The 25,156-nt window shown below is 46.5% G+C and overlaps 1 protein-coding gene across 1 annotated transcript; it reads right to left on the bottom strand.

The window, feature by feature from the left end:
• Positions 1 to 670: 670 nt before the first annotated feature.
• PNPLA2 (patatin like phospholipase domain containing 2) lies at positions 671 to 25,156 on the bottom strand (the record flags this gene model as incomplete). Its single annotated transcript, NM_001311079.1, is given in 9 exon segments — positions 671 to 933; positions 1,761 to 1,883; positions 2,695 to 2,827; positions 3,278 to 3,445; positions 4,334 to 4,394; positions 5,308 to 5,517; positions 8,567 to 8,632; positions 8,831 to 9,063; positions 24,792 to 25,156. Coding segments are annotated over 9 exon segments (1,444 nt in total), but the record flags the coding sequence as incomplete, so codon positions are not given.

Raw genomic sequence — 25,156 nt, 5'->3', positions numbered from 1 at the left:
AAAAACAAAAAGGAGAGACCACAACGACATAAATCTGAGTAAATACGTAACTTTTCTACCTTTCTGCAGTCCCGGTGCAGTCTGCAGCAGGGCCAACTCTGGCTTCCAGTGGGGATGCAGTTCAGGGACAGAGGAAAAGATGTGACTTCAGCAAAGAAGTCAAAAGAAGATTTGGAAGCCATGAGAAAAATTGGTCTGGCAAGAGGCTACTTCATCTTTCAGTAGCACAAAGAGCTAAAGGATGTCAAATGATTTAAGCAAAAGCAAGACTCATTCTCTAAAAAAAAAAATGAGGCTAAAAATTGCAGGAATTTGAGAGCATCATCTACATCCTGATTATTTGGCAGTAAAAAGCCAAAGGCAATTCAAAGTGCACTATCTGGGAAAGCCCAGCTGGGTCAGCATCAGCCTAGCCATGAGCAATGGCCAGGCCTCAACAAAAACCTAGAGCAAGGTATTAGCCTGCGTGTGTCTTTGAACACAGAGATCCCTTGCCTGGCCCAATGGGCGAAAAATGACTACAGTCAATTCTACCAGTCTCCATCCTGGGGAAATCCCCTTTGCAGCACATTGATGAGCACAGGGCAGCCTGCTGCTGAGGGATGAGACTGGTCCCACCCTACATGCACTCCCATTCCACCCACCCTCATCCCCTCAGGGCAGCAGGCTTAGAAGAGTGGCAGGCACTCTTTTGCACAGTCTAAGTGTGGAAGCTTTAGCTGAAGCCCTTCCCGAGGGAAGAGAGAAGCCTGCATATCCATGTTGATGCAGAGTAAGCCCAGCATGAGCTGGCGCTGGTACTCCTCCCACTTCATCATGGCATCAGACAGAGAGCGGTTGCTTCTCATCCACACAGGCAATGGTTCACCACAAGCTGACGCAGGAGAAATCGGCAGCCTCTGGGGCTGTCCAAGCTCGAAGTGATAGTAAAGCCTGAAAGACAAACACATGCAAAGAATCAGTACATGAGAAGACTTGAGCAGGTCACCAGACCAGAGCTCCAGAACCATAGAGCTATTTTGTTCTACCACTGACTGCATAATCTTATGCAGAGTTAGAAGTCTCTGTGTGTACCCATTTTTCCCCCTCACATCTCTTGATTATTCAAGACCATGAGCACTTGTGGGTAAGAATCACCCTTTTGTACTAGAATCCGAGTCACAGCTGTAACCCTCTGCCTATTAATACTCAGCTATCCTCATCCACACAACAGTCTTGCCTCAGCCTCAAGCCATGGCCTACTGCAGGGAGTTCAGTTCAGAAGTACAAACACACTCCTAAGTACTCTGCCTCATTTGAAAACCTTCTGGTGGTTTTTGGCCACCCTAGTGCCTCCCCACCCTAAACCAGCCTAGATCTCAAGGCAGGAAAGGTAATTTGAACACAAGTACCTCTTGGAAGGAATTTTTATGGGACTTTGGGCCAGAAAATACCACACAGACAGCACCTATGTCTTCTATAGAGAAGATAGAATAAGCTAGCATATTATTTTAATTAGATCTACATCTTCTGCCTTATCACTGTATTAACAGCTTCACTACAGGGTCTACGCTGTAATGAGAAGAAGGAAGGAGACCACGTGCTGAGTCTATCCAACAGTTAAGGAAGCCAAGAGACAATGGACCAGATACCAGATCAATTTCTGGTCAATCTGTGATGTTCTTAATCAGCTCCATTGGAGCAGAGTCTGTAGAAGTCAAAGGTGAAAGGGGAAATGGAGGGCTGCTCCAGAACAGTGCTGTGGAGGAAAGCAGCCATACCTGGCTGAAAGATGGCTGCCGAGTTTCTTCTTGGCTTTCTTCACAAGATAGTTACAGATTTCAGTCATTTGCTCCCTCATCCATCTGATATCCTCAGGAATATCTGGGAGCCATTCCAGCAACCTGGGAGGAGAGAGGAGACAACCATTAGCTGGGCCACACAAACGGCAGGATGAAAAGGACACCAGTTCTGCATCCTATCAATGGTCACTCATTATTTTTAATTATAAATGTACAAAAAGCCATTTACACTACCATTCACAGAATTAATAGGGTGAAACTATGAAGGTTGAAAACAGCCCAAGAACTTATTCTTTATGTTTTGTGTCTGCACTTTCCATATTTTTAATAGATTTTCAGACTCTGAAAGTGTTTTTCTCGTAAGGTTTTCTATCATAAGCTGTTTCCTTCCAGAAACTTTTCATAGAATACTTTGAACAAAGAACAAGTCTGACAGACTTGTCTTCTTAGCCCATTAAGTGTAGAACTGGAAATGGCTGGGAACCCTCTACTCGTCACTGCAGAGGGGAACCTCCCCTCATTTGTTTCCCACTTTCATCCCTGTGCTCTTAGTTCCCAAGTTTCTCCTCAGGCTCCAAAATTTCTCACCATTTTCTAAGACAAGCTCCAGCCCACAGCCAACTCCCCCCAAGCTGGCAGTATTTGCTGCAGCTGAATGACATACACAGGTTGGAAGAGGTATTTGTTGGGTTGTTTTCTTTTGCCTCTTTTTTTTTTTGGGGGGGGAGGGGAGGTGGACTTTTATTTTAAATTTTTTTTAATATGCCTGGTAAGTGGCAGGAACTCTTTCTCCAAGTATTTGGTCACTGCAGAGTCAGAGAGGCCATGCAGTCTGTAGCCATTTATGTTTCACTACAGCAAAACTTCAATGCACTAGGAAGAACACCACCAAGGGAAGCAGCTGATGGCTTACCTGACAGTGAAGGAAACTGCAGACTCCAGGGGCAGCATATAGGGCACCATCATTGCTGTGGCCACACGTATAGGCAGCATGTTGGCAATGCCAGTGAAGAAACTTCTTCTTTCAGCACAAGCCTCCAGAAGAGCTGGAAGCAGAAGAGAATATGGTTGAATCCCCTCAGTGGGACTATCTCTTTCCTTGTCATACCCCAGAAGTTATCGAGCCTGAGGACTCCCCTCTGCACCTTCCGTTTCTTAAGGAAGTCTTGCTCAGGGTAGTAATTGCTCCAGTGCAGCCGAGAACAGCAGGTTTTAGCTTTATCAGACTCCCAAAGAAGCGAGCAACAAGATCCCCTCCTCTCCTTACCATTCAGAGCAATGACAAATGAGTCAACCTCTCCCAATAGCCTCTAAACAGCAAGCCACAATTTTATCTAAGAGGCCACAACTCCACCTTATCATCAGTGGGTATCAGTTAAATCCCTAGGTATGGCCAAGCCCACCCACACGCAATACCCAACACATCCCCAGTAATCCTCTGAAGTGGACAAGGCAGCACAGGGAGATTGCCTGGGATCTCTCACTTTGGTTCATACCTTGGTTCAGTCTGGGAGGCAAGTGTTCCAAGATGTGCTCTTCAACTTCAGCAAGTTCAGTATTGTCCTCTAGTTGGTCCTCAGCTTCCGTTTCTTCCTCTTTCTTCTCTCCTGGGGGGGCTTCTATGGCAAGGAGAGGGCGTCCAGGACTCGGACGATTAAGGAGACCTGAGGAAAAGAAGTCATACCATAAGTCTGATTTAAACTCCCCTGACTTTTAGTGTTATTCTTCACCCTAACATGCCTCAGACAGGCATCATACCCAGCCTCTTCAGCTTACATCTATTGTAATTCTTACCACAATGAGTTAGAAACCTTGCTGCTAGAAATTCTACCTTTTCCCCTTTAAGTACTGCAGGGTGCTGTTTAGCAGTGCTTTGTTGCTATAAGCTGCCAGTCACTCATCTTGCAGGCAAGGTTTCCCTCCTGCAGCTTAATTCACAAACACAGCTGTATTGACGGCTCTTATCCCAACGAGGTATGCATCACAGAGCCAACAGATGTGCTCGATCTGCTGTAAATTGACACTAGGTGGCATCAAACACACACGCTTCACCTGCTACGACAGAGGCTACGAAGTCCGGGGTTTGCACATAGAAGACAGTGAAACAGCAGTGTTAAACTGACAGGTGCAGGGGGAGCTTCTGAAGGCATGCCTGTGCTCTGCACTGCTGTGCTACATTAGACATACCCTAGCTGTACATAAAAAGGAGCAGCAGAATATCTGCAAAAGGTCCAAATGGCACTGATGCCTAACAACTGTGTTGGTGTAGCACAGAGTACATGCTAAGTCATTTCAAAACTCAGATGTGCCAAAACCACCACTCTGGTATGAGAATGGTTAGAATCCTTCTGCATTGCACTAGAAAGGTGTTCACTCCAATTCTGCATCCTGAAGTGCTAAAATAGACTTAATATAAATCCCATATTCCAGTTCCTGAGGCACAGCTCAATTCTGCCCTTACACTTTTCATATACACCACTGACTATTCTCAAAGCCAAGACACCAAGGCTGCCACAGAGGAAGCATTGTATCCTGCAAACACAGAGCCTTACCATTTTTCTTCAGGAAGTGCAGTGCATCCTGATAGCCCTGCTTGCACATATCCCGCAGCACCTGTGGGCAGAGGAAGGCAAGAGCAAGTAATTTAGGGACTGCCTGGCTGAGCAGAGCAAACACCAGCTCAGTGCTGGCTTTAGAGGAATTCTCCTGACTCCTGAGTTATCCTCAGAACAAGTCTCATCTTTGTCAGCTCTTCCCAGCCTTTGAGCAGATATGGCAGGTGTAACATAAATACAGTGAATATGGGGATCACATGATAATTCAAGATGGGAAGGGACACCTGGAATCCTACCCAAGAAACGAGCTCAGACTTGCATCAACTTAATTTCCACATCTACAGCTGCTGCTGCTGTGTGCAGCCTTCAGCAAGTCACTCTGACAAGCAGACCAGAATACTACCCAGCAGATGCCAGAAAGGGCCACCGCATTTGCAGATAAAGTCAGAAGACTAGAGAGGGGAGGAAAAAGCCTGTCCAAGTAATTCAGCACATGCAAGCACACTTAGTATGCTGAAATACCAAGGCTATCTGAGGCTGCACTTGCTCGAAGTAGACAAGCTGGTCAAAGCGACACCTGCTCCACTGGCACTTTTTAGGAGACAGTCACTGGCTGCAGGCTACTAGGTCCAACCTGACAACAAAACACTCAAGAGCACACGGGTTCTGATGGCTGATACACCCTTGTTTACAAGTGAGCCTGACTTCCTGGCAAACTACTCCAGAGAGCAACTTGAAAATACTTTCCAACCTGAATTCCAGATCTCCCAGTAGCAAAAGAAAACCAAGCCACTTACACAACCTTGTGCAAATGGTCAAGGTTTGCCAAGTCACTGGGTTAATAACGTCAAGGTTAAAAAAACAAACAAGAGATACAAAACTAACAATGTCTGGAATCTTCCTCCTCTAAAGTGCCCAGTATAGCCAGTGCCTATCTACTGTCCAAGTTCTGATATTGCCAGGAAACTCACATGTGCCTCCGGAGGAAACAGGGCCTTTGAGAGGCGGTAAAGGTTGCGAAGGTTGAACTGGATGCTTGTATTGGTGACTCTCAGCTCATGCATGTTTGTGGAACCATCTCGTGGACAGATATCACTTTCTCCTGAGAATGGAGACACCGTGATGGTGTTCTTCAGCTCGTAGCGTGGCAAGTTGTCAGAAATCCCTCCATCAACGTATCTCTAAAAAATCAAGACAAATGAAGCACTCTCAATTCTCGTAACTGATCAAGCAGCTTTTTTAGTGTATTCATATTTGTGCAAACAACCTGGGAAGAGATTGGTGTACACCCACCAGCACGGAAAGAGTCAAAACCAGTGACAGCACAGCTGTGTTGTCTATAATCTCCTTTTGCTATGTGCCTTTTTTCCTACGGTTACACATGTTGGTCACAAGCATTCTACGAGAAAGGCATATTTACTTGTGTGACTGCAGACTTAAATCTCCTATGAGTTTTGACAGCCTTCCAATTAAATAAAATGACACAACAACCACCACCTACAGTGCAAATTAGCACTGATCTACACTGTCACACTGTGACACTGTGCCATTTTTCATTTGTGTTTAAAATGAATAAGCTCAAACACGATTTCCCACTGGCAGGTTTGTTACCTAAGAGCTGATTTGTTGCTAGCAGGCTTATTGAGCAGCAATTCCAACACATGTATACACATTTGGAATCTACTTTCTGTGGTGTGATAACAGAGCACAGGGGACCAGTGTTTTGCACTTAACAGGCACCCTCTTGTCAGAGAATGTTCTGTACTTACACACCATAAACACATTTGCGTTACCCTCCAGGAAGGACAACCCCGGTAGCATGCACTCAATTCAGAGTATTCATTGGTGTACCATAACTGCACAAGGAGCTGAGTAAGACAATTGCTATCTCAGGCCTTTGGCAGTGCAAACAACATGCAGAAGATAAAGGGAGAGAGCCTTGGTCAAGCCAAAAGAGCAGGAAGTGTGAAACCTTTGCAGAGCAACAATTCAAGTTGTTAAGAACCCTGGTTACAGAAGAGTCCTGCTGATTTTGTATCAGGGTTGACCCTGCCAGATAGGAAGCTGTCCCTTCAGACAGGTTCAAATGCAAACCATCATGTAGGAACTACACAGCCACATAGTAGCAGCTGTGCCATCGTTCAGCCCTCTGCTGGGTGAGGAACTGAGCTGGCAGGTGCTAAATCCAAGCAGAGCACAGAAATGCTGATCAGAAGAGGAGGTGCTCCATTCTGCATCATGCTTTGCCTTGTCTCACAAGATGACACTTATTTTGCAGTAAGGATGCAGAAACGTACGTTTCCCTCAGGGTGGCAGCATGAGTGCACGGATGACATTAGAAAGAAAACTAAATAAAGCTGTCAGGCAAAGCCTTTTCACTGCATGGAAATCTAGGAATACACATGCAGACCCTGCTGTCTGGTCCACCATTCCCCAGGCAGTGCCAATTACCATTCTGGACTCAAGATCAGCTGCCACTTCTTTGCATTTGCCTGAATCTCCAGCAACCCAAGCCTAACCACTCTCCAACCCCCTGCAAAGCCTAACTGCACAGAGCCACAGGCTGGAGTCACCAGCTGGCTTTGGGGATGGTTTGCAGACTGGGGTAATTTCTGGGCTGCCCAGTTCCATTCCCTTATCATGTCCCCTTTTTCTTACAGGGCCCCTCACTCACGTGAACTGACACTTAGCTTTCTGACCCTTGTTGAAGGTTCATCTTGTTCACATGCTACATGAACTGTTGTTCATGACGAAAGCATGTGTTGACAAGCCAGTTACTGACCCTTCCATTTCCCAGTATTTGAGAATTGCCTTTTTTTTTTCCTTCCGCCCACCTATCTTCATTATCTACTCCATGAGAGTTCAGAAAGTGAACACTGGAAAAAGATTAGGAGGAAGGCAGAATACAGATTTTACACCTTTCACACAATCACATTGCCTTCAAAACTTGTCCTCATGCCATGCCTGTCATTCTGTCCTGTGGCAAATATAGTCAGTCATCACAGGCATGTTAGGAACCATGCAGTCCCATGTCAAAAACTTTTCACAGGCTCATACCCAATCTAATTTAACCTCTGCCCTCACCACCCTCCCCCTTGAGGGACACAAAGAGCAATGATTTTTCTGTGGAAGAGGTAGGAATTAATTTCCTCATCTCATATATTCCCTCCCCACCTTTCCCCATGAGAAATCTCGACATGACAAGTCACCCCTCAGTGTGCCAGGGCAGCTGCACATTCCAGAAGCCCTGATGTTTTGGAATTTTGAGATTTTGTTGACCTCAACTAGCCCCAGAGAAGTGTCGGGCAAGAGCCACCAGCTGTGGGACAGAAAACCTGCCTGCAGATTGGACATTTCTTCTAGGTGATTTTCCTGCCCAAAATGCTTGCACAAGACAAAGACAGTCAAGCTGTATATTAGGCAGGAGCAAAACTGACCTCACTTTTTGGACACAGGTAGCAGTGCCATCAGATTTGATGCTATGCTCTGACAGACGGAGGCATCTTGGTCAGGTCACTTACAGGAAACCAGAGCACACATATATTAATAGCAGTTCTCCCTCTCCCTTTTGACTACCTAGTTTCAAACAAACTTTCCTTTTAATGTCTGCATTAACCTATGTAGCACAAGGGGAGTCCAAGCTCAAGTGAGGCCCTTAAGCATAACTGCAATATTCAGAGATGCTCTAGCTCTGCAGAGCTTTCATATGTTTTCATTTCTAACATGCAAACACAGAAGGTTGACAGTGTTCTCGACAGCCTTGCTGCTCTATCAGGCAGCAGAACATAATTTTCACAGAAAGGACACAAAGAACTCCATGGAAAAAAGGCATGGTATCAACACCTCTAGTTAAAACCCAACAGAAAGTGACAGGCTTGTGGTAGAGGGACCACACTCATGATTTCTACCCTGGACCCACGTTCTTTCCACATGCAGAGGGTTGGAGCCTCAGTGATGGACAGCATTGTACCAAGCAGCTAAGTCTGTCAGTACCTGCCCAGATTGCTCTATGTTTCTATCATGTTAAATCCTCTAGTTTTCAGGACATTATAGCCAGCACACAGCAGTGGAAAGAAGGCACACCCACTGTTGAGGCTGTTTATTTGGGAATTTCTTGTGCTTCCTCAGGCTAATTACTGCCAGCAGACAGGCAAAACAGAGTACTAACATTTCTGCCTTCCTACTCATTAGCACACGATTTAATGAAGGATCATCTAGAGTCTTACTTACCACTCCTCGCAAGGTTGGAGGTATCAGCCCACAGTAGACAGGGATAAAGGCACTGCAGACACAGGCCTGAGGGGGAAAGAGATCCAGAATTTAAGCAGCAGATCAAAACCTACTTAACTCATTGATTGACTGATAACTCTTCTCAGAACATCATACTGGCATGTGCTGGCAATTATACTCCAATACTAAGGACATTTGGAGACCAATGGAAAACAAACTAACATGCAGTTCCTGCCTAGCCCTCTGCAATAAGTTTCCATTTACCTGGATCAGTTCCTCCTTGGAATGGAAGTCTGACAGTATTACATTTTCTCCATCAGAAACCCGTGTCAGGGAAATACCCAAGCGCCCTGCTGCAACCTCATGCCCATTCTCTGGCACAGTCTTGGACAGGCAGATCCGAATGATCTTCACCAAGTTGAAAGATGGGTGGAGAGGTCCCAAGAACCTCTTCCGGGCTTCTTTTGACACTCGAATAATGCTGGCACCAGCCTCACCTGCAACAAGAAAAATACACCATGAAATCCTAGAAAAAACTGCCTTCTCCTTTACAGAATAAGGCACAAAAAAAGCCTCATTTACTCAGAGGTTTATCCCCACCAGCTGATAGACAATTCAAGACAAGAGGCTATTACAGGCAGTGTTACAGGAGTCATTGAAGTTTGCTCTCTTGGCCCTCACACTCCCCCATCTCAAAGGGCTATCCTCGTCTGACATATGTTTTATAAAGTCAAGGAAGACCTCAGCATCTAGCTAAAGCTTCACACTTTTTCTTAGATCCTGTTTCACTAGTCAATGCGGGGCTAGTGAAAACACAGACTAGCAAAGAAAACAAGTGACATGCTTTAACAGCTTTGAGCTTATGGCTAAATCCACTTCAAAACATCTTCCACTAACATTTTTCTAGTAAGCATCTTTTTTTCTGACATAAAAAAGTCATCTGCCTGTAAGCAAAAGTGCCAGTAAACAGGTCTGTACTTTAGAGATAAATGATCCCAGCTCAACTGCAAATGTCAGCCACCACTCAGGTGAACAAGACAGGCACTGTGCTCCATTAGGGAATGAGTGACTTAGTGCCTCCTGCAGTCTTTGAGTCCCATCCCATCCAGTTCCACAGCACTAAAGAAGGCCTTTATGGCAAGTACTCATGAAGCCATGCCTGCTTTACCCTTTCACACAGTGACCCAGCTGGGTTTGGAGGAGAGGACACATTCCATCTGCACAAAAGGGAAAGCATCTGCTAAGCCCATTATCTCACGGTCACTAGGAGCCCAATCTGGCAACAGCATCAGAGCTCTCCAGTGGGAAGGGAGGGATGGCAGAAAAGAAAGCAAAAACATCAACCCAAGCCAAACCCCAGCAGTCAGCATGCTGCCCTTTGCACGCACTGTTACTGCCACATATATCCAGCCATGGTGAGATACGAGACAACCGCTCCTCTAAGAACCAGCCAAGCACTGCACTCCCAGGGGCATCAGGATTACACATGAGAATATCATCGGGGGGAATAAAAGAAACCAGAAGAAAAAAAAAATACATGCTTTCACATATTAAGACTTCAATCACAATGAAGTTCAGTTTGTGAAGAAAGATGAAAGACTACCAGTTCAAGCCAGCTGGAAATCCCTCCATCTTGCTCTCCCACACAAGATTTGCAATTGCAGAAAGGAGGCAGCAGAATGAAAGAACCAAAGTTAGACCCAAATTAATAAATAAAATGGAGATAAGAGCAGTAATACACTCAATACCATGTTGACGCATCCCACTCTTTTGCAATGCACGTGTGCCAGCAACATGTTTTCCAACAACACAGCCTGGCAATGCTTTGGAAACCCATCAGTACTGGTAGCTCAAGCATGCACAGAATGCAGTCTTGAACATGACCAGAGACTCTGGGTGAGGATTTTAGGCACTGTGAGGAAGCAACTTAGCAGAAAATCCAAAGTTCCCCCTCTGCAGCAATATTTAGCACTGTAATCCCAGTCTTTTGCTCTGTCCTAGAGCACTGTTTAGCAGTCTAATTCTGATCTTAATTAGCAGTAAGCCATTGAGCCCAACCTGTTCCAGATAGTAGCCACATGGTTCAACATCCTTTCCAATATGAAGTAACCAAGCCTTGCAGGAATTACATTTTATCAGCACCATGACATTAGCACTCATAATGCTCCCTAAGACACCTTCACATCTGACAAGGGGAGGAAAAGCACATGAAGAAGCAGCAACAGGGCGAAAGCCTGAGGGAATCCCAGCCCAGCTCCTTGGCCACATGACCCCAAGAAACTCCACCGCACTGAGTGCATTGCAGAGAGCTGCTGGTTTCACTGAAAAACCAGTGGGAGGCTGGGTGTTGAGCACACAGCTGCAGGGAGACAGCTTGCATGCACAGAGAGCTCCACTGGTGGGAGTGTGGAGGTGTGTGTATCATCCAGAAGATGATGCTTAGGGAATGATGCTTTCACACTTGGCATCTCACTGTACAGGAAGATTTGATAGCAATACTGGAAGCAATCACAATTACATGGAGCTTATGACTGACTGCTTGAGCTAAAATGTGAGCTGGAAGGTTTTGTTCATTTAAGAAAAGCAAAACAGCAAAGTCCCAACCATGTGAGGAAACAGACTGTCTCACAGCATTTGAGGGGAGACTGGAATTGCAGCTGCCTGCTCTATCACACTGCACAGCCAAGAGAACAAAATAAGAATTGTTACTTGTTCTAGCAATTTCATTATCTGAATACTTTCTGGGTGTTCATTGGTTTAGGATCTTTTTAGTACATGTCTGCATACATGCACACACAAAGGAGCTTCTGAGGTATTTCAGTTTAAGGGCACCTGTGATTCTGTTGGACTTGCTGTTTCACTTGCACCAAAGCCAGGTGGTGAGGGTAGTGAGGAGCTGTGAATGCCCCATCCCTGGCAGTGTTCAAGGCCAGGTTGGACAGGGCTTGGACCAACCTGGTCTCATGGAAGGTGTTCCTGCAAATGGCAGGGGGGTGGATCTAGATGATCTTTAAAGTCCTTTCCAACCCAACCCATTCTATGAAAGCTGAGTGCAGAACTGCAGGAAGAGACAGGCACAGGATGATCTGCAGCAGCACCACCCGACTTCCTGGAAATAAGGCTAGCTGAGGGTTCAGCCAAAGGAGTCGGGTTTATGTAGCCAGATCCATGACAGATGACAAGTCCTCCTGAAAATACATTTGGGAGGACACAGAAGCAGTAAGAGTGTTTTAATCCCATTACTACCAGAAATGCTATTCTAGGAATACCAGCTCAAATTCTGCTCAGAGCCTGCCAGAGAGAGCAGCTGAATGAGAGGTGGTCAACAGAAGAGTCCTACAGGGGTCATCCACAAGCTGTCAATTATTACTAGTCCAGTGCCAATTCCAGCCCACAGAAAAGTCCTCCATGATTTTTGAGGGATCTGGTGATTCACACTGCGTCATGTGAAAAAGCTAAATTAAGTTTCTCTTCCTTTACTGAAGTACATACCAAGAGGCAGAGACAACCCATAATATTTGGTATTGCTTGCTGGGAAAACATGTTCTTCTCTCACCAACCAATTAATTCAACACTTCTTATGCATATTTACTAAGCCAATGTTTCTCTAAAAATCATATTAATATGTGGAATATTCTATTTGCATTAGTCAAGCCATATCCCCCTTCTATCCTGCGCCAGTGGGTGGTGTTATACATAGATTTGAATACTGCCATTGTCCTTATCCAAATTTCAGTTGTAATGACACAAAGGAGCATCAGGCAGTTATGTCCTGAAACATCCCAATGTGTCCCTTTCCAGACAAAGGGGGCCAGCTGCTCCACCTCTGCTGGTTCATCCTGTGATTTTTATGCAGCAGCTACAAGGGGCAAATTACCATTACCCATGGGGAAAACACCTGAAGGCAGTACTAGTTGGTATTTCATTTTTAAGCTATGTGAAGCCAGCTTCATATTATTCTATGCTATGCTTACTGACAGAGCAAGGTCATTCCCTTAAAAGACTAATTTTTACCACTACTAGTCATGCTCAGCTCCAAAATAACCCAGTATCTCAGCCTCTACCACCTTGCATCCTCCTTAAACTACCCTTCTCTAACCTGAAAAGCATTCAAGCAACACACACTATTTATAACTGTATACAAACACATCCAGCCTCAGCAGCATGTTGCTACTCTGCCTCCGGCAAAGAAGAACTGAAGATCAAACACCTAAAACTGATGTTAGCCAGGCTGCTGGGAAGACCATTATCTGCAGCTAAGAGCTCCAAGATGAAACAGAAAGGCTACTTCAAGCCTGTGCAATGCATAAAGATGAGAACCATTCCAAAGGTTAAACACCCCACAGCAGAAGGGGTGACAAGTGGGGAAAGAAGGGCTCCTCCAGACCCGCATATTCAGCAGCTGGGCTTTTGCACCAAGGGCACTATGATGCTCTCCTGGTGACATTAGACCACACTGATTGCCATTTGCCAGCCAGCAAAAGGACAGTTGACCCATGAAGCATTACAAGTGGAAAAAAAAAAAAGCCTAAGCCACAACCAAAAATAGGAGCAGAACAGGCTGAAGAGAGAGAGGGGCACTACGCACATTCCACCCAGCAGCTCCTGTGACTGCAACTCAGCCATGACACTGCAGGCCTCTCTGGGAGAGCTCCACATCAGCACAAAGATCACGCTCTGTGCCAGGGACATTCCTGCCCCATGGCTAGTGCAGCAGTAAACATGATGCAAGCTTAAAGGAAAGGCTCTCAAAAGGGATGGAGAATAGAACAGCACAGACAGCTGATGAATGCAGGAAAAGCATCTCCTGTCCCTGATGGCAGGAAGCACAGCCTGAGAGGTCACACCCCCAACTGCAGTTGCCATACCTTGCCTGGACTAGTGGGGCAGGCAGGAAACTATGCAGATCCTCACTAAACCTGTTTCTCATTCAGCACTAGCAGGAATCCAAACGGACTCCTTCCTACACTTCAGCAAGGTGGCTTGACTCCTCTCTCCTCAGTCCCATTACCCAGCTATGGCTCCAGACTGGCCAGACACACCAATACCAAAAGCTTTGAAAAGCAGCCAGCTAGCAGAAGGAAGTGCAGATACTTATGGCATTCCTTCTGCACCCTGAGTGCTCAATGCCTGTTAGCTTGGGATGCCATGCCCAAGCTATTTTGACTACAAGATCTTCAGGACAAGAGACAGCTCCTCCGTAGCATAAGCAAGCCCCAGAATTAGGTCCCTGGTTAAATTCTGCTTAGCTATTTGTTCAGGCTATGTTTCTGCCTTACTCAGCACAGATGCTCCCTGCAAAAGTCTACAGCTACAATCTTTACACTCCACTTTCAGTCCAGATGGTTGCTAAGCATCACTGGAGCTCTCATGTTGCCCACTGGTAAATCTCAGTCCAGATCTGAATTCAGGAATAGGCTGAGTCAGAAGCATTTCACCAGCATCGTCTCCCCCAAGGTTAATTTAACTTGGCTGCCTGTCCCTCACTATTTCAGGTGTTCTTATACCTCATCTAAAAGCCAGTTTCCAATGATGAGCACAAGTTTTAGGAGATCTGTTCTTCCTGGGCACAAATCCCCAAGCTGCTCCAGCTAAGCATACGCAGTTCCTGCACCTGCCTCTTCTCTAAGTACTGAGAGTCAGCAACACACATGCTTTTCTGGCCTGGCCTCTCCTGGATGATACAGTCCTAATTATAACACAGTCCTGTCACCAGCCCAAAAATGTAAAGCTGTAAACAAGAGGCACTGAAACTAAAGTTTGCAAGCTGACATCTAGACAATAATTAAAGGAGAACTTTACTGGATGTTTTCTCACAGAAAGCTCAGACCACCAGAAAGGGCCCATTTGTTCACCCCTAGGAGCAGTGCAAAGCAACATGCCAGTGACCAAAGGACAATCCCTATTTTTGTGGGCAGTGCCTTCAGTCTATGAAAGATCCCAGTGCTTGGCTGGACTTCTACTCCTCTTCCAACACTCATGCTGAAGCAACCTGGTTTCAACACATTGTCCCACAAGAGCAAGAACCAGACAGACCTTCAGCTGAGCCAAGCCAGACAAAAGCTGACTCCTCCCGAAGGGAACCTGATACAAGATGTTCTCCAACAGCTTCTGAGTGAGGCTGGATGGATGTCAAAGGGAGGTCCAAGGCAAAATCCATACCAGCAGGAAATAAAGTGAGAGTAATGCCTTATGATCTCACCTAGTAAGACGTTTTCAGGTGACAGGTGTATCCCACAGCTTGTGACAGCTCTTTAATTTCTGCGTGAAATCTTGGGCAGATGCCTAAAAGCATTGATATAGAAAGGATATTTACCCCTCACTTTCCAGAAGCAGTATAACTGCTACTATTTAACACAATAAAACTGCACATTTTTAAACATTTGAGGCAGGGGGGTGGCAGCCAGCAGTGGAGCCTTTAAAGGCACCAATACTTTTTACATCTGCACATTTACATTCATGTAAGCCAGTAATATTGAGAAACTCCATGTGCCAGAACAAGCTGTTCCTCTGTGACTTCCCCAATTTTTGTTGTTCTGAGGTATATTTATTTTGAGGTTTTCACTCAGTCTCACTATGACTATTTTGCCATCAGATAAGAAACAGCTCAGCTGACTTGGCTTCAAATAAGAAAAGCTTCCTTCCTGTACCTCTTCTGGCAATACACAGCTAGCAAACACAACTCCCCCTATAACATACACCCACTGAGCCTACAGACAGCCCTACTGCTTGTTCCCTGTGGCAGCTAACCCTTCCTGTCAGGGGCTCTATGCAGGGATTTAATACCAAAGCTCATCAAGCAAATGATTTTGCCAAGGGGACACCACAGAAAGCCTGGCCACCAGGTGTAAATAATGGCCTTTCCCACCTTTTGTTCAAGGGTGAGGGGCACTGATACGTACTCTATTGGAGTAACTCCTAGGGATCCCTATCAGGCTGTGCTAAGCACCTTACAGGTGGAGCAGGCAGACACACCAAGAGGAAGTGGCAGCTTTTCAAGTAGGGCCAGCTCTGACAGCCAGATGCACATGCTGAAGAAAGGGCTCTGCCCACAACTCTTTCTGGTTCAGATTCTCAATGCTCAGCACCACGAAGTCTAGACACAAACCATGCCACAATGCAACCTACAGCAGTAGGGTTAAGTAAATGCAATTACCTACAACTGCTTCAGAGCCAGAAGCCTCCCTCTTATTAACATGTTTGTCCCCAAGATGTTTGCTTTTCTGTTTCAAGTAAAATTTGGGGAAAACACTCCAAAACACTGTTGGTCACTCTCTGTTTAAATAAAGCCAAACCAAAAGGAGGAATTTTCCTCCTGAGAGACAAAGAGATAGCTGTTTTTTGTGGTCTAGATGCCACTTAATAGATGAACCAGAACTACTGGGGAGCATAAGGAGGTTGCCAGAGTTTCTTCCTCTTGCAGAGTGCAGCTCACCAGGGAGCCCACAGTGACAGCTGCCTGCCTGTCCCCTCACTGGTACCTACAGGGTAGGACCCTCACACAAGCCAAATTTGTACCTCATCTCACCTTAAGGTAGGTTGCTGTTTTGTACAGAAGCAGAAAGCCTTTGGGAAAACAGGCACAAGAGCTGCCATGCTTGATCATGTCTCTAAGCTACATCAGACTTAAAGTAGTGTTGGCACACCAAAGCCTCACCTGGTAACTTGTATTCTGCAAGCTGAGGCCTGCTTTGTTTCTGTGGTCAGGACAGGAGCATTTATTTTTGCAACACAAATCAGAACACAGTGCAGCTGCTATTACAAAACAATCAGTAGGAAGGCAGCTCAGTTCAGGCAGCCAGCCAGGATCATTATCTGCCACAGCCACAACAACAATCCCCACTAGCCTAATCTTTCTCCACTGTAATTCCTTAATACAAGGCTTAATGCTGCATTTCTGTTCACTGCATTAGAGAGAAATTAAATAGTATAACAGCGCATGAAAGGAAAAAGTTGTTCAGGACCCCAGGCAAACTACACTGAAAATCATGTCCTGTCCTCATTCACTCATCAATCCTGTCAATGCCATAGTGCAGCTCAAACGGCATGGGGTGATAAGAAAAGGGGATTCACAGAGTAACAGAAGGTACAGCTCAGATCCCTGCTGTTCACTCTGAGCCACAGCAATGCTAGGTTTGGGGTAAGTTTTTCAAAAGCAAGTACTCAGCGAGAGAAGGCAAGGAGAGGAAAAACAGACCAAAACCCATACTGTAATAATGCAAAATTGCCCTTTTCCTCTGTACTGCACAGCAGCGTAAATGGAACCACATCCAGCTCTTGCTTTATACATCCAAGTCAAGAACACCGGCACAAAGCTTCCAGTGGCTGTTATTCTGAATAGAAACAGGTGCAGAAGGATCAAGTCTCAACCACATGCACAACGTTGTGTACACACACTCCATACTTGATTCTCAGGGTCAGTTTGCAGGACAGCACCATGCACCCAGAGAAAGAGTGCACTGTTTCCACTTCACAGGAGAGGTATCACTAGAGGTAAGATGTTTTGGATATAAAGAGATCAGTGCTACAGAGCAGTAGATACATTTGCAGGTATCTGCACTACAGATCCACAAAGAGGAAAAAGTCAAGTGAGCAGTCATCATCTGTATGTCTAGAGCCCAATGAAACAGCTGCCACTCCAGCACCCCTTCGGCTTTATCACACACCAAACACTACCCTCACCAACACCAAAGCAAGGCCCACACACAGCTTTTACTGGCTTACAGTCTAACTCCCGCTGAACACTCTACTGCACGCTTATAGGCAGTGTTTGTTTTGTGATCACCAGAGATGTTACCAGAAATACAGCTGGCTCTCTCATGCAGAGCACTGTCTCCTTTCTCTCTGTCCTTTCCTACTATACACTTGTGTGGCTGCTAAAGTCCTGGTACAGAATGAAAGGAATAGCCCTGAAGTCCTCCACTGGCCTTTGGCTTGCACCATGCCCAGCTCCCTCATGCCTGCACAGCTAGCCAACTGCTCCAGCCCATTCCATGCACCTCCCCAGACAGATGCAAGCATGCTGCTTGCTGTGCCTGCTTTGCCCTTCTTCCATCTCACACGGGCATGTGAAGTATCACCTTACAGGCCTGAACTCTTCCCACTAGCCACAGCACCAGAGGAGCAGGTTTCAGCAAGGAAGTGAGAATGAGTAGCTTTGTTCCAAAGCAGTTCTCAGAACAAGGGCATAGGTATTTTGCTCTAGGAGGAATCTAGAAGCAGCTTAACTGGGAAACATCTTCTGGCAGACCACAAGGCAGGCTGCATTGCCTGGGAGCCATGATACAAGAATATCTGGAGACTGACATTACCTTTCTTCTGTGGATATCGGCAGTGGTCCCCCAGTCACAACTCCCAGCCATCAAGATGACTCAGATTCCAAAAACAACCAAAAGCAGGGCTCACAGAGGTTGCACAGACCCCTTCAAGGGAAGAGCCTCTGTGCAACCCTTCCTGCAGTACACAAGCAAGGAGAGCAGCAAGACAGATGTAGCAGTGTCCAGCTGAAGTTCACACACAGAATTAATGCTTCTGTGTACAGAAGTATGGCTGGTAGTTAAATGGTTACTGTGTTCCTATAAAAGAGTTTTTACCAATCTCACTAAGAACACTGGGCTAAATAAATCAGTGCAATTTCCTCTTGTGCTGGCAGTCCACTCTGAAACAGGGCTCTAACTTTCTCCATGCACGGCATAACTACAGCATCCTGAATCCACACCCTTCCTCCACAATACACTGGAATAAGAATTTTTGCTAGGCCCAGCCCTGAATCAGCAGCATTCAGTGAAGCTGGCAAGAGCAGCTCTTGTAATTAACATATGTAAAGGGCTTCCGATCCATCTACACCCTCAGATGCCATCTACACCCTCAGATGCCATCTACACCCTCAGATGCCATCTCTTGTACTTCAGGACGCTAAATTAGATAATCCACAGGAGTGGCAGCTCAAAGACACTGACATAGCCTCCAGTCCTCAACTGGTACTTGGTCCACTAAATCCTACTAAATCCGAACCCAAAGGCTTCCAAAACCAGTGTCTATCCAAACAAGCTATAGTGTATGCAGAAGAGAATGGCTCATTCTCAGAAGTTCTCCAGCGATAGCATAGCCAGAAGCCTGGGAAACAGCTGAATAAAGACACTTCACATAGCTTGCAGATTCCAGAGGATTTGTCAGGCAGAAACGATCATGGTAGATTTGGCCTTTGCCTGTATGAGAAAGCACCACAGCTTCAGGCTTGAGTAGGTGCCAGAGGGCAGCACAAAGCCCTGGGTTCTACTAAAACTAGCAGCTTCCACACCTGACATATCCTAAACACCAAGAACAAAGTGCACATCACCTGCACGGACCTGTCACCTCTGGGATCACATGGAGCTTGGCTTGTTCTGAGCCTTTCAGCTGAGGAGAGTCCTGGACTCCAGGAACACCAAAGGCAGCTCTCCCAGACATACTGTACACAGAGCAGCACAACCCCTGGGACAGGATCAGGCCTGTCACAAGTAGCTATTGTAACAGAAATGCCAAACTCTCTCCTCCTTTTCTCCTGTCTTTGTAGCTACAATAGGTACAGCTACAACAACCTCTAGCATCTTTCCTACACTCCAAGGCTCATCACTTTCCTCCCTTCTAAATGGTCCCTGAAAAGGATGTTTTACTGCCCCAGACCTTATCACTTCCAGGACACATTCTGCCTTTTCCCAAGGACACATTTATTTAGGACCTTCTACACGGAGTCATTTCCTCTACCCCTGCTTTTCACGAGCTCTCACCCTCTCTAGTGCCTTATGCCTGCTTGACAAGAAAAGACGGCCCAAAACAAACACATATATACGGGTTCCCTTGACTCCCAGATTCTTGACAGCACATCTTGACATTCACCTCAAGTCCCAGGAACACTTAGCAGAAAGAACAAGGCAGAGTATGGGCAGCTGAAGAGTAGCCACTACAGCAGTGGGAGTCTGAAACTAAGAACAGAGTAAGGAACCGGTGGATGGTTTTCTGATTTATCAGGACTAACCTTATCTTCCAAACATAATCAATACTGGACATAGGACTCTGAAGTACACTCAAAAGTTTCTCATATTTTATAGGGAGAACTTGCAGGTACCTTGAAGAGTCTGGGAAATAAGAAGTAGAAAGAAGTGGAATAGCCTGGCCAGGCTACAGGTTTGAGAGAGATGCTGAAATGATGGGTCAGGAGAACAACCATGCAAAGATGGCTTGTGCTGCTTGCACAGCTGCTGCTGTGGCTGAGGGAGCAAGGCTGGGCACCAAGCTGCTCTGCACACCTTCCCTCTATGTGGGGTGACAAAAGAATAATCACATGCACTGCTATGAATATGCATTTCACTGAAAGCAGCTGTTTGGCTTCCCTTGCACTCATCCAACAGGATACCTGCAAGAGCACCTTTCCTCATGGGAAAGAGCCAGAGCGGGAACAAGCTCCTTCCCTCCCAGCAAAAGGTACTGCACAGTACCTTGGATGCCAGCTTACTCATCTGGACACCCGAGCCTGCAGCCCTGTGACCACTGATGGCATCCATCCAGGCACAGCAGCTTCTCCGCCAAGCCAGCAGACATTTCCAACTATGTCAGCATGGAACATCCACGCACCTCTATTTTCCACCACAGAAAGAAGCAGCAGCTTTACCGCTTCCAGGGAGCACCAGAAGGTTCCCGATGAATCACATCCACATCTCCATGTATGTATATAAAGGTGCCTCTACTTTCATTGACAGTGCTGGAGCTGCTGAGCTCAACAACTTTTGCCACAGCTAGGGCCTCTGGAGGAGATACAAGTGACAACCTCCTGTGCAGGGAAGTATTTGAGTTCTGAGAGGCCACAAACGCAATAAAGCTTTCCCCCACGTACCTGGGGAGACCTATGGATCTCCTCACGCAGCCATGCAAGACAACACTATGTATACTTCCCCTCAGACAAACTTCATGAGTCACACTTTGGACAGCATAAACTGGCATTGCTCTGAGGACTCCATAGAGACAAAGCTGATTTATTTCCCTCAATCAGTCTGGGATTTGGTGTTAGGAGTCCACACACATTGAGAAAACAATCTCCATGGCTAGTCCTTAAGCATTTGCACGCACATAATCAACTTTCAGGAGCACAACATTTAAGATGCTGCTATCGTTCACTGTCTCAATTTCAAAAGATAAATTTGGTGGGGTTTTTTTGTTGTTGTTTTTTCCTCCCCCCCTCCTGCTACTTAATGGAAAAAGTCTGTAGCTCAGCAGCGTATTTCCTGGTGGTCACATGGTGACAGCTGACAACCAAACCTGAATGTCAAATCACTATTACTTCATCCCAGGTTGAGCCCAACACAAGTCCTGGCTAAGACACTAGTTTAAAAAATAAGAAATCCTGTCAACAACCCGAGAAGAGCTCTCCAAAGAACACCCTACACAACACTGCTCAATCTAGCAGACATACAGACTCCTTTTTGTATTCTTAATGCTTGAAACTTTCCCTCATCTTGCTTTATTGTTTTCTGCTGACACAGTCGTGCTGTAAGTGAACAGCTAGCTGCCACAAATGCAGATTTCACAGCCAGCTTTGTCTCTGACAGCAGAACCTACCTCTTCCCCCCAGAAAGCAGCATTTCAGCAGTTCCAGCCCAACCCTGGATGAGGGCTGTATAGGACAATATTTACATGCTACACAAACAATCCAGATGCTCTTGGTTAACTGCAAGTAGGAAGCAGAGTCCAGGACCTTCAAACAACTCAAAATCAGATTTTCAGTGATTGCTGCACTTCAAAACCAGGCACACCAAATCCCATGCAGCTCACTAGAGTGAGGCGGTTCAAGATCCTTAAAAAAAGCCATATCCCCTATTCTGTATTGAAGATGTAAGAGTCCAACAGTGACTGCATTTTAACTAACATTACTCGTGACTGAAAATGGACAGTCTTGTCATGTCCCATAAGCCAGTTTTACTCATCCAGTCCAGTGCCTTAAAGGTTTTTTTTTCCAAATAGGTAAATATCCTCATTGCTCCAAGCCTAGAATTTGTGAGAAGCTGCAGGATTTAAGGTGCGCCTAAGGAAGAGAACGCTAAGGAAGCACAAAAGGATTTTTTCACTTGCTTAGCATACAGAGGTGCATTTCCTGGTGTGCTAGACTCCAGCAGCCACAAGAGAATGCACAGGCATGACAGAAGGCCATTTTCCAGAAAACCCTCAGGACAATAAGTGATTCATACTCCAACACTGCAGCATACACAATCAAGCAACTCCTATACAAACACGCGAGACTTTGCCCAATGCACTTCAACAGCCAGAGATTATTTCAGTGGAAAAATAGCAACGCTTTTTCATGCCAGTGAACAGAAGAATCTCAAGGCCTGAGAGACTACTTCAGACGTGGGACAATACCACGGTTGCAGCCCCAGAGAATAAATCCAAGATCACTACAGCTTAATGGTAAAGTGTTCAACAAGAGCTAGGTGTGGCCATATCAGACCATAAATACCTCCTGGCCTCTAATTTAGAAATAATATCCTTTGCGTAGCTAGCATGCATGCCCCAAAATGTTTTACTTGGTATTCCAAAAATCAGCCTTTCAAGCCCATAGTGAACTCTTGAGGCTGAAGATCATTTGGTCAGGGCTTTCAGTTCAGTGTTAGCCCATAGCAAAGCCTTACTGCCATATACAAAAAATGACAGTGTGGTCTTCATTCAGAGAGAAGGCAGAATTAGCTCAGAAGCCAGCTGAACAGATGCAAAAGCAAGAAGAAAAAAAAGCTGGAAACAAAACCACTAGGTGGGATCTTGCACTCTGAAGTCCAGGAAAATTTCTGTTCTTCCTAACCAGGGTCTCAAAGAATCAGAACCAAAGAAAAAACCCAAAGGAAGAGGTTTGTTGGCACCTCCTCAGGAGGTATTCATCTTTGGACAGTATAGGCTCACTGAATTCAGAACAAAGTACAGATGCACCCAAACCCATCTACATGCACCCAAATAAGCAATGCTTCCACAGAAGCATTCCTCTGCTTGTCATCAACCAAGAGACACTACTCAGCATTCCAGTTTGATGGACAGGGCAACAGACAGTGTGGGGTAGCAGCTGCTGTAAGTTCCAAAGCCAACAGGCTATAATGCCTGCTCTCGGGCAGAACCAGCTGCACAGCAAACACGTATACTCAGGATCCTACAACAGCCTGTACTAGGATGAACTGCTCTTCTAGCACAGGCTGCAGCTGTACCTTCTGCCTAATCATTCTCCTCCATGATTTCACTCTAACCCCTGGACCTCAGGCTGGAATTTGCCCTGTCAGGAGGATTTACAAACAGGGACAAGGTACAGTGATCCCATGCCCTAACCAAGCCCCCCGTTTGCTTTTACTTTCAGAAGTGAGCTCTGTTGCTTAGAGCTGCTCTCTACCCAAGATACATGCCAGCCACACAGGCAGAGTCAAAAGAAAACTATCACAGAGAAGTCAAACTTAAACCAGAAATTGAACACCCAAGATCCAAGATTTGGCTGGCTTTAAACAGCATGGTTTGCTCTCCTTCAGGAAGGAGGCAAATGCTGCCTAGGTGACCCCTAACCCCTAACTCTGTCCTCTTGATCATGCCTCTCCTTGTACCTCACTGGGAGTGGGAAAAACCTATCCTAACCTGGATTCACAGAACACTCTCTACCAGGCTAACTCCCCAAGGGCAACACTTAGCACACCATGGGTGCTCTGGACATACAACAGCAAGAACAACACAGACATAACAACAGACTTGCTCAGCACAGTAATGGCTTCTGAGCAAGGTCAAGGATTTGGGCACTACTGCCAACCTGTCTCATGTTCATGCCATACCCCTGAGCAGCACAGGGACCACCCAGTTAAGGAACTGATTGGGCAGCCACTTCTTCAACAGAAGGAACAGCAAGTAAAGCAACTAAACTCCCAGCAGCTACGGACAAATGGATCCCTGCATGAAAATGGACTAGAGGAGGCCTTTTCCCTTGTCCATGATAAAAGCTAGCACCGTAGCACGACTACAACCTTCGAGATCCCAGCCTGGGGTTTGAACAGCTTCCCATCAAGCTCCAGGAGCAGCAGTTACACTCCATTGGACATTTCTGTGGACAAAATGCTAAGGAGAGGGAAACTTCAAACCTGACTACACAGAAAATGCTTCTGCTGTATGAAGGCTACATCTCAAAATGCTACCTCTCCCCAAAGAACTGGGAGTGCTGCAGAAAGACACCTATGATGAAGGCAAGAGGAGTTCAAGTAGTAAACAGCTCTGGTTTCACTCGGCTCTAGAAGCTGTTAATTCTGAGACTAAACAGATATGCCTGATTCTCTCACACCATATTCCTCTTTCAAGATATTTTTCTGAATTGATTATTCTCAAAAGCTTCCAAGTACAGACATGTTGGTTGACTTCTCCGCTAGCATGGGAAACAGCTGACCTTACAGTGGAACAGTAAAGGAACAGGAGGCACCACACACCATTCCCTTCAGCTGTTCTTTAGACATGCCCTAAGCAGGGACAGACTACACTGTGTGCCTGCTTCAGAGGTAACTTGAAAACAGAAGTAACATCTAGCTAAACTGGAGATCTAGCTGTTGGAGAAGGCAGGAAAATTCCCTAATACCCTACAACCTGAGGCATAACCCTCTTCTAGAAATAAAGACACTAAGAAAGGCTAAAGATAGATTGCCTGGCTTCTTGGAGACGCTGTTCAACTCTAATCCACACATGCAACACGCTGCCCAACATGTCCATCCTCAGCTGCTTCCCTCCTGCTCACAGCCACTAAGAGCAGGTGGCCACAGGGCAACAGGTCACCTGCTCACCAACAGCTCAAGCAAGCACAAACTCACGAACCCAGCCCCTACAAGTCCACTTTTTATTAGGGTGGGAGTGAAAACCACTGCTGACCTCCTGACGCCTGCTCTAAGGAAGGCAGCGGCTCCCTCCATCCCCCCTCCATCCCAGGGAGACCAGGTGCCCAGTTTGGACCCCTGTATCTCCACTTTACCCCCCTGCATCACTCTCCCTGCCTCACCCCTTCGGCCCTCAGCCTGAGGCACGCAGAGACACAGAGAAATGGGACCACTGAGGTAAAGGCCTTAAAAACCCAGCTCCGCTCGCATGTCGGCAGGGTGAGGAGGGGGCGGAGCGCTCTTTCCAGCACCCCACCCCTCCTCACCCCGCTGCCGTAGATCATTAGTAATCAGTCACAACAAGGTGTACTGCTCACCGAGGCAGGCACCACTGACGAGGGCGGTGGCGGTGAGCGCCCCGGCCGATGCGCCGTAGATCTTCCTGGCGTTGGCGACGAGGAAGGGGGCATGTTCCTGCAGGCAGCTGGCTACCCCGACGTGGTAGACCCCCAGGAAGCCGCAGCCGGCGAAGGAGATATTCCAGGTGGAGTCCGGGGGGAACATGGCCTCCGCACCCCGCTGTAGGCGGGAGGGGGGGTAAGGGGAAGAAGCAGCCGCAACAGAAAGCAGCGGGGTTCTCCTCGAGTCACACGTACCCTAGACGGGCGGGACGGAGGGAGGGCGAGAGCCGGGAGCCGCTGCTGCCCAACGAGACGGTCACCGGCACGGCGAGGTTTGCCGT

The sequence above is a fragment of the Melopsittacus undulatus genome, chromosome 4, assembly GCF_012275295.1.
Source record: "Melopsittacus undulatus isolate bMelUnd1 chromosome 4, bMelUnd1.mat.Z, whole genome shotgun sequence".
NCBI lineage: Eukaryota > Metazoa > Chordata > Aves > Psittaciformes > Psittaculidae > Melopsittacus > Melopsittacus undulatus.
This window is presented reverse-complemented; position numbering and strand designations above follow the sequence as displayed.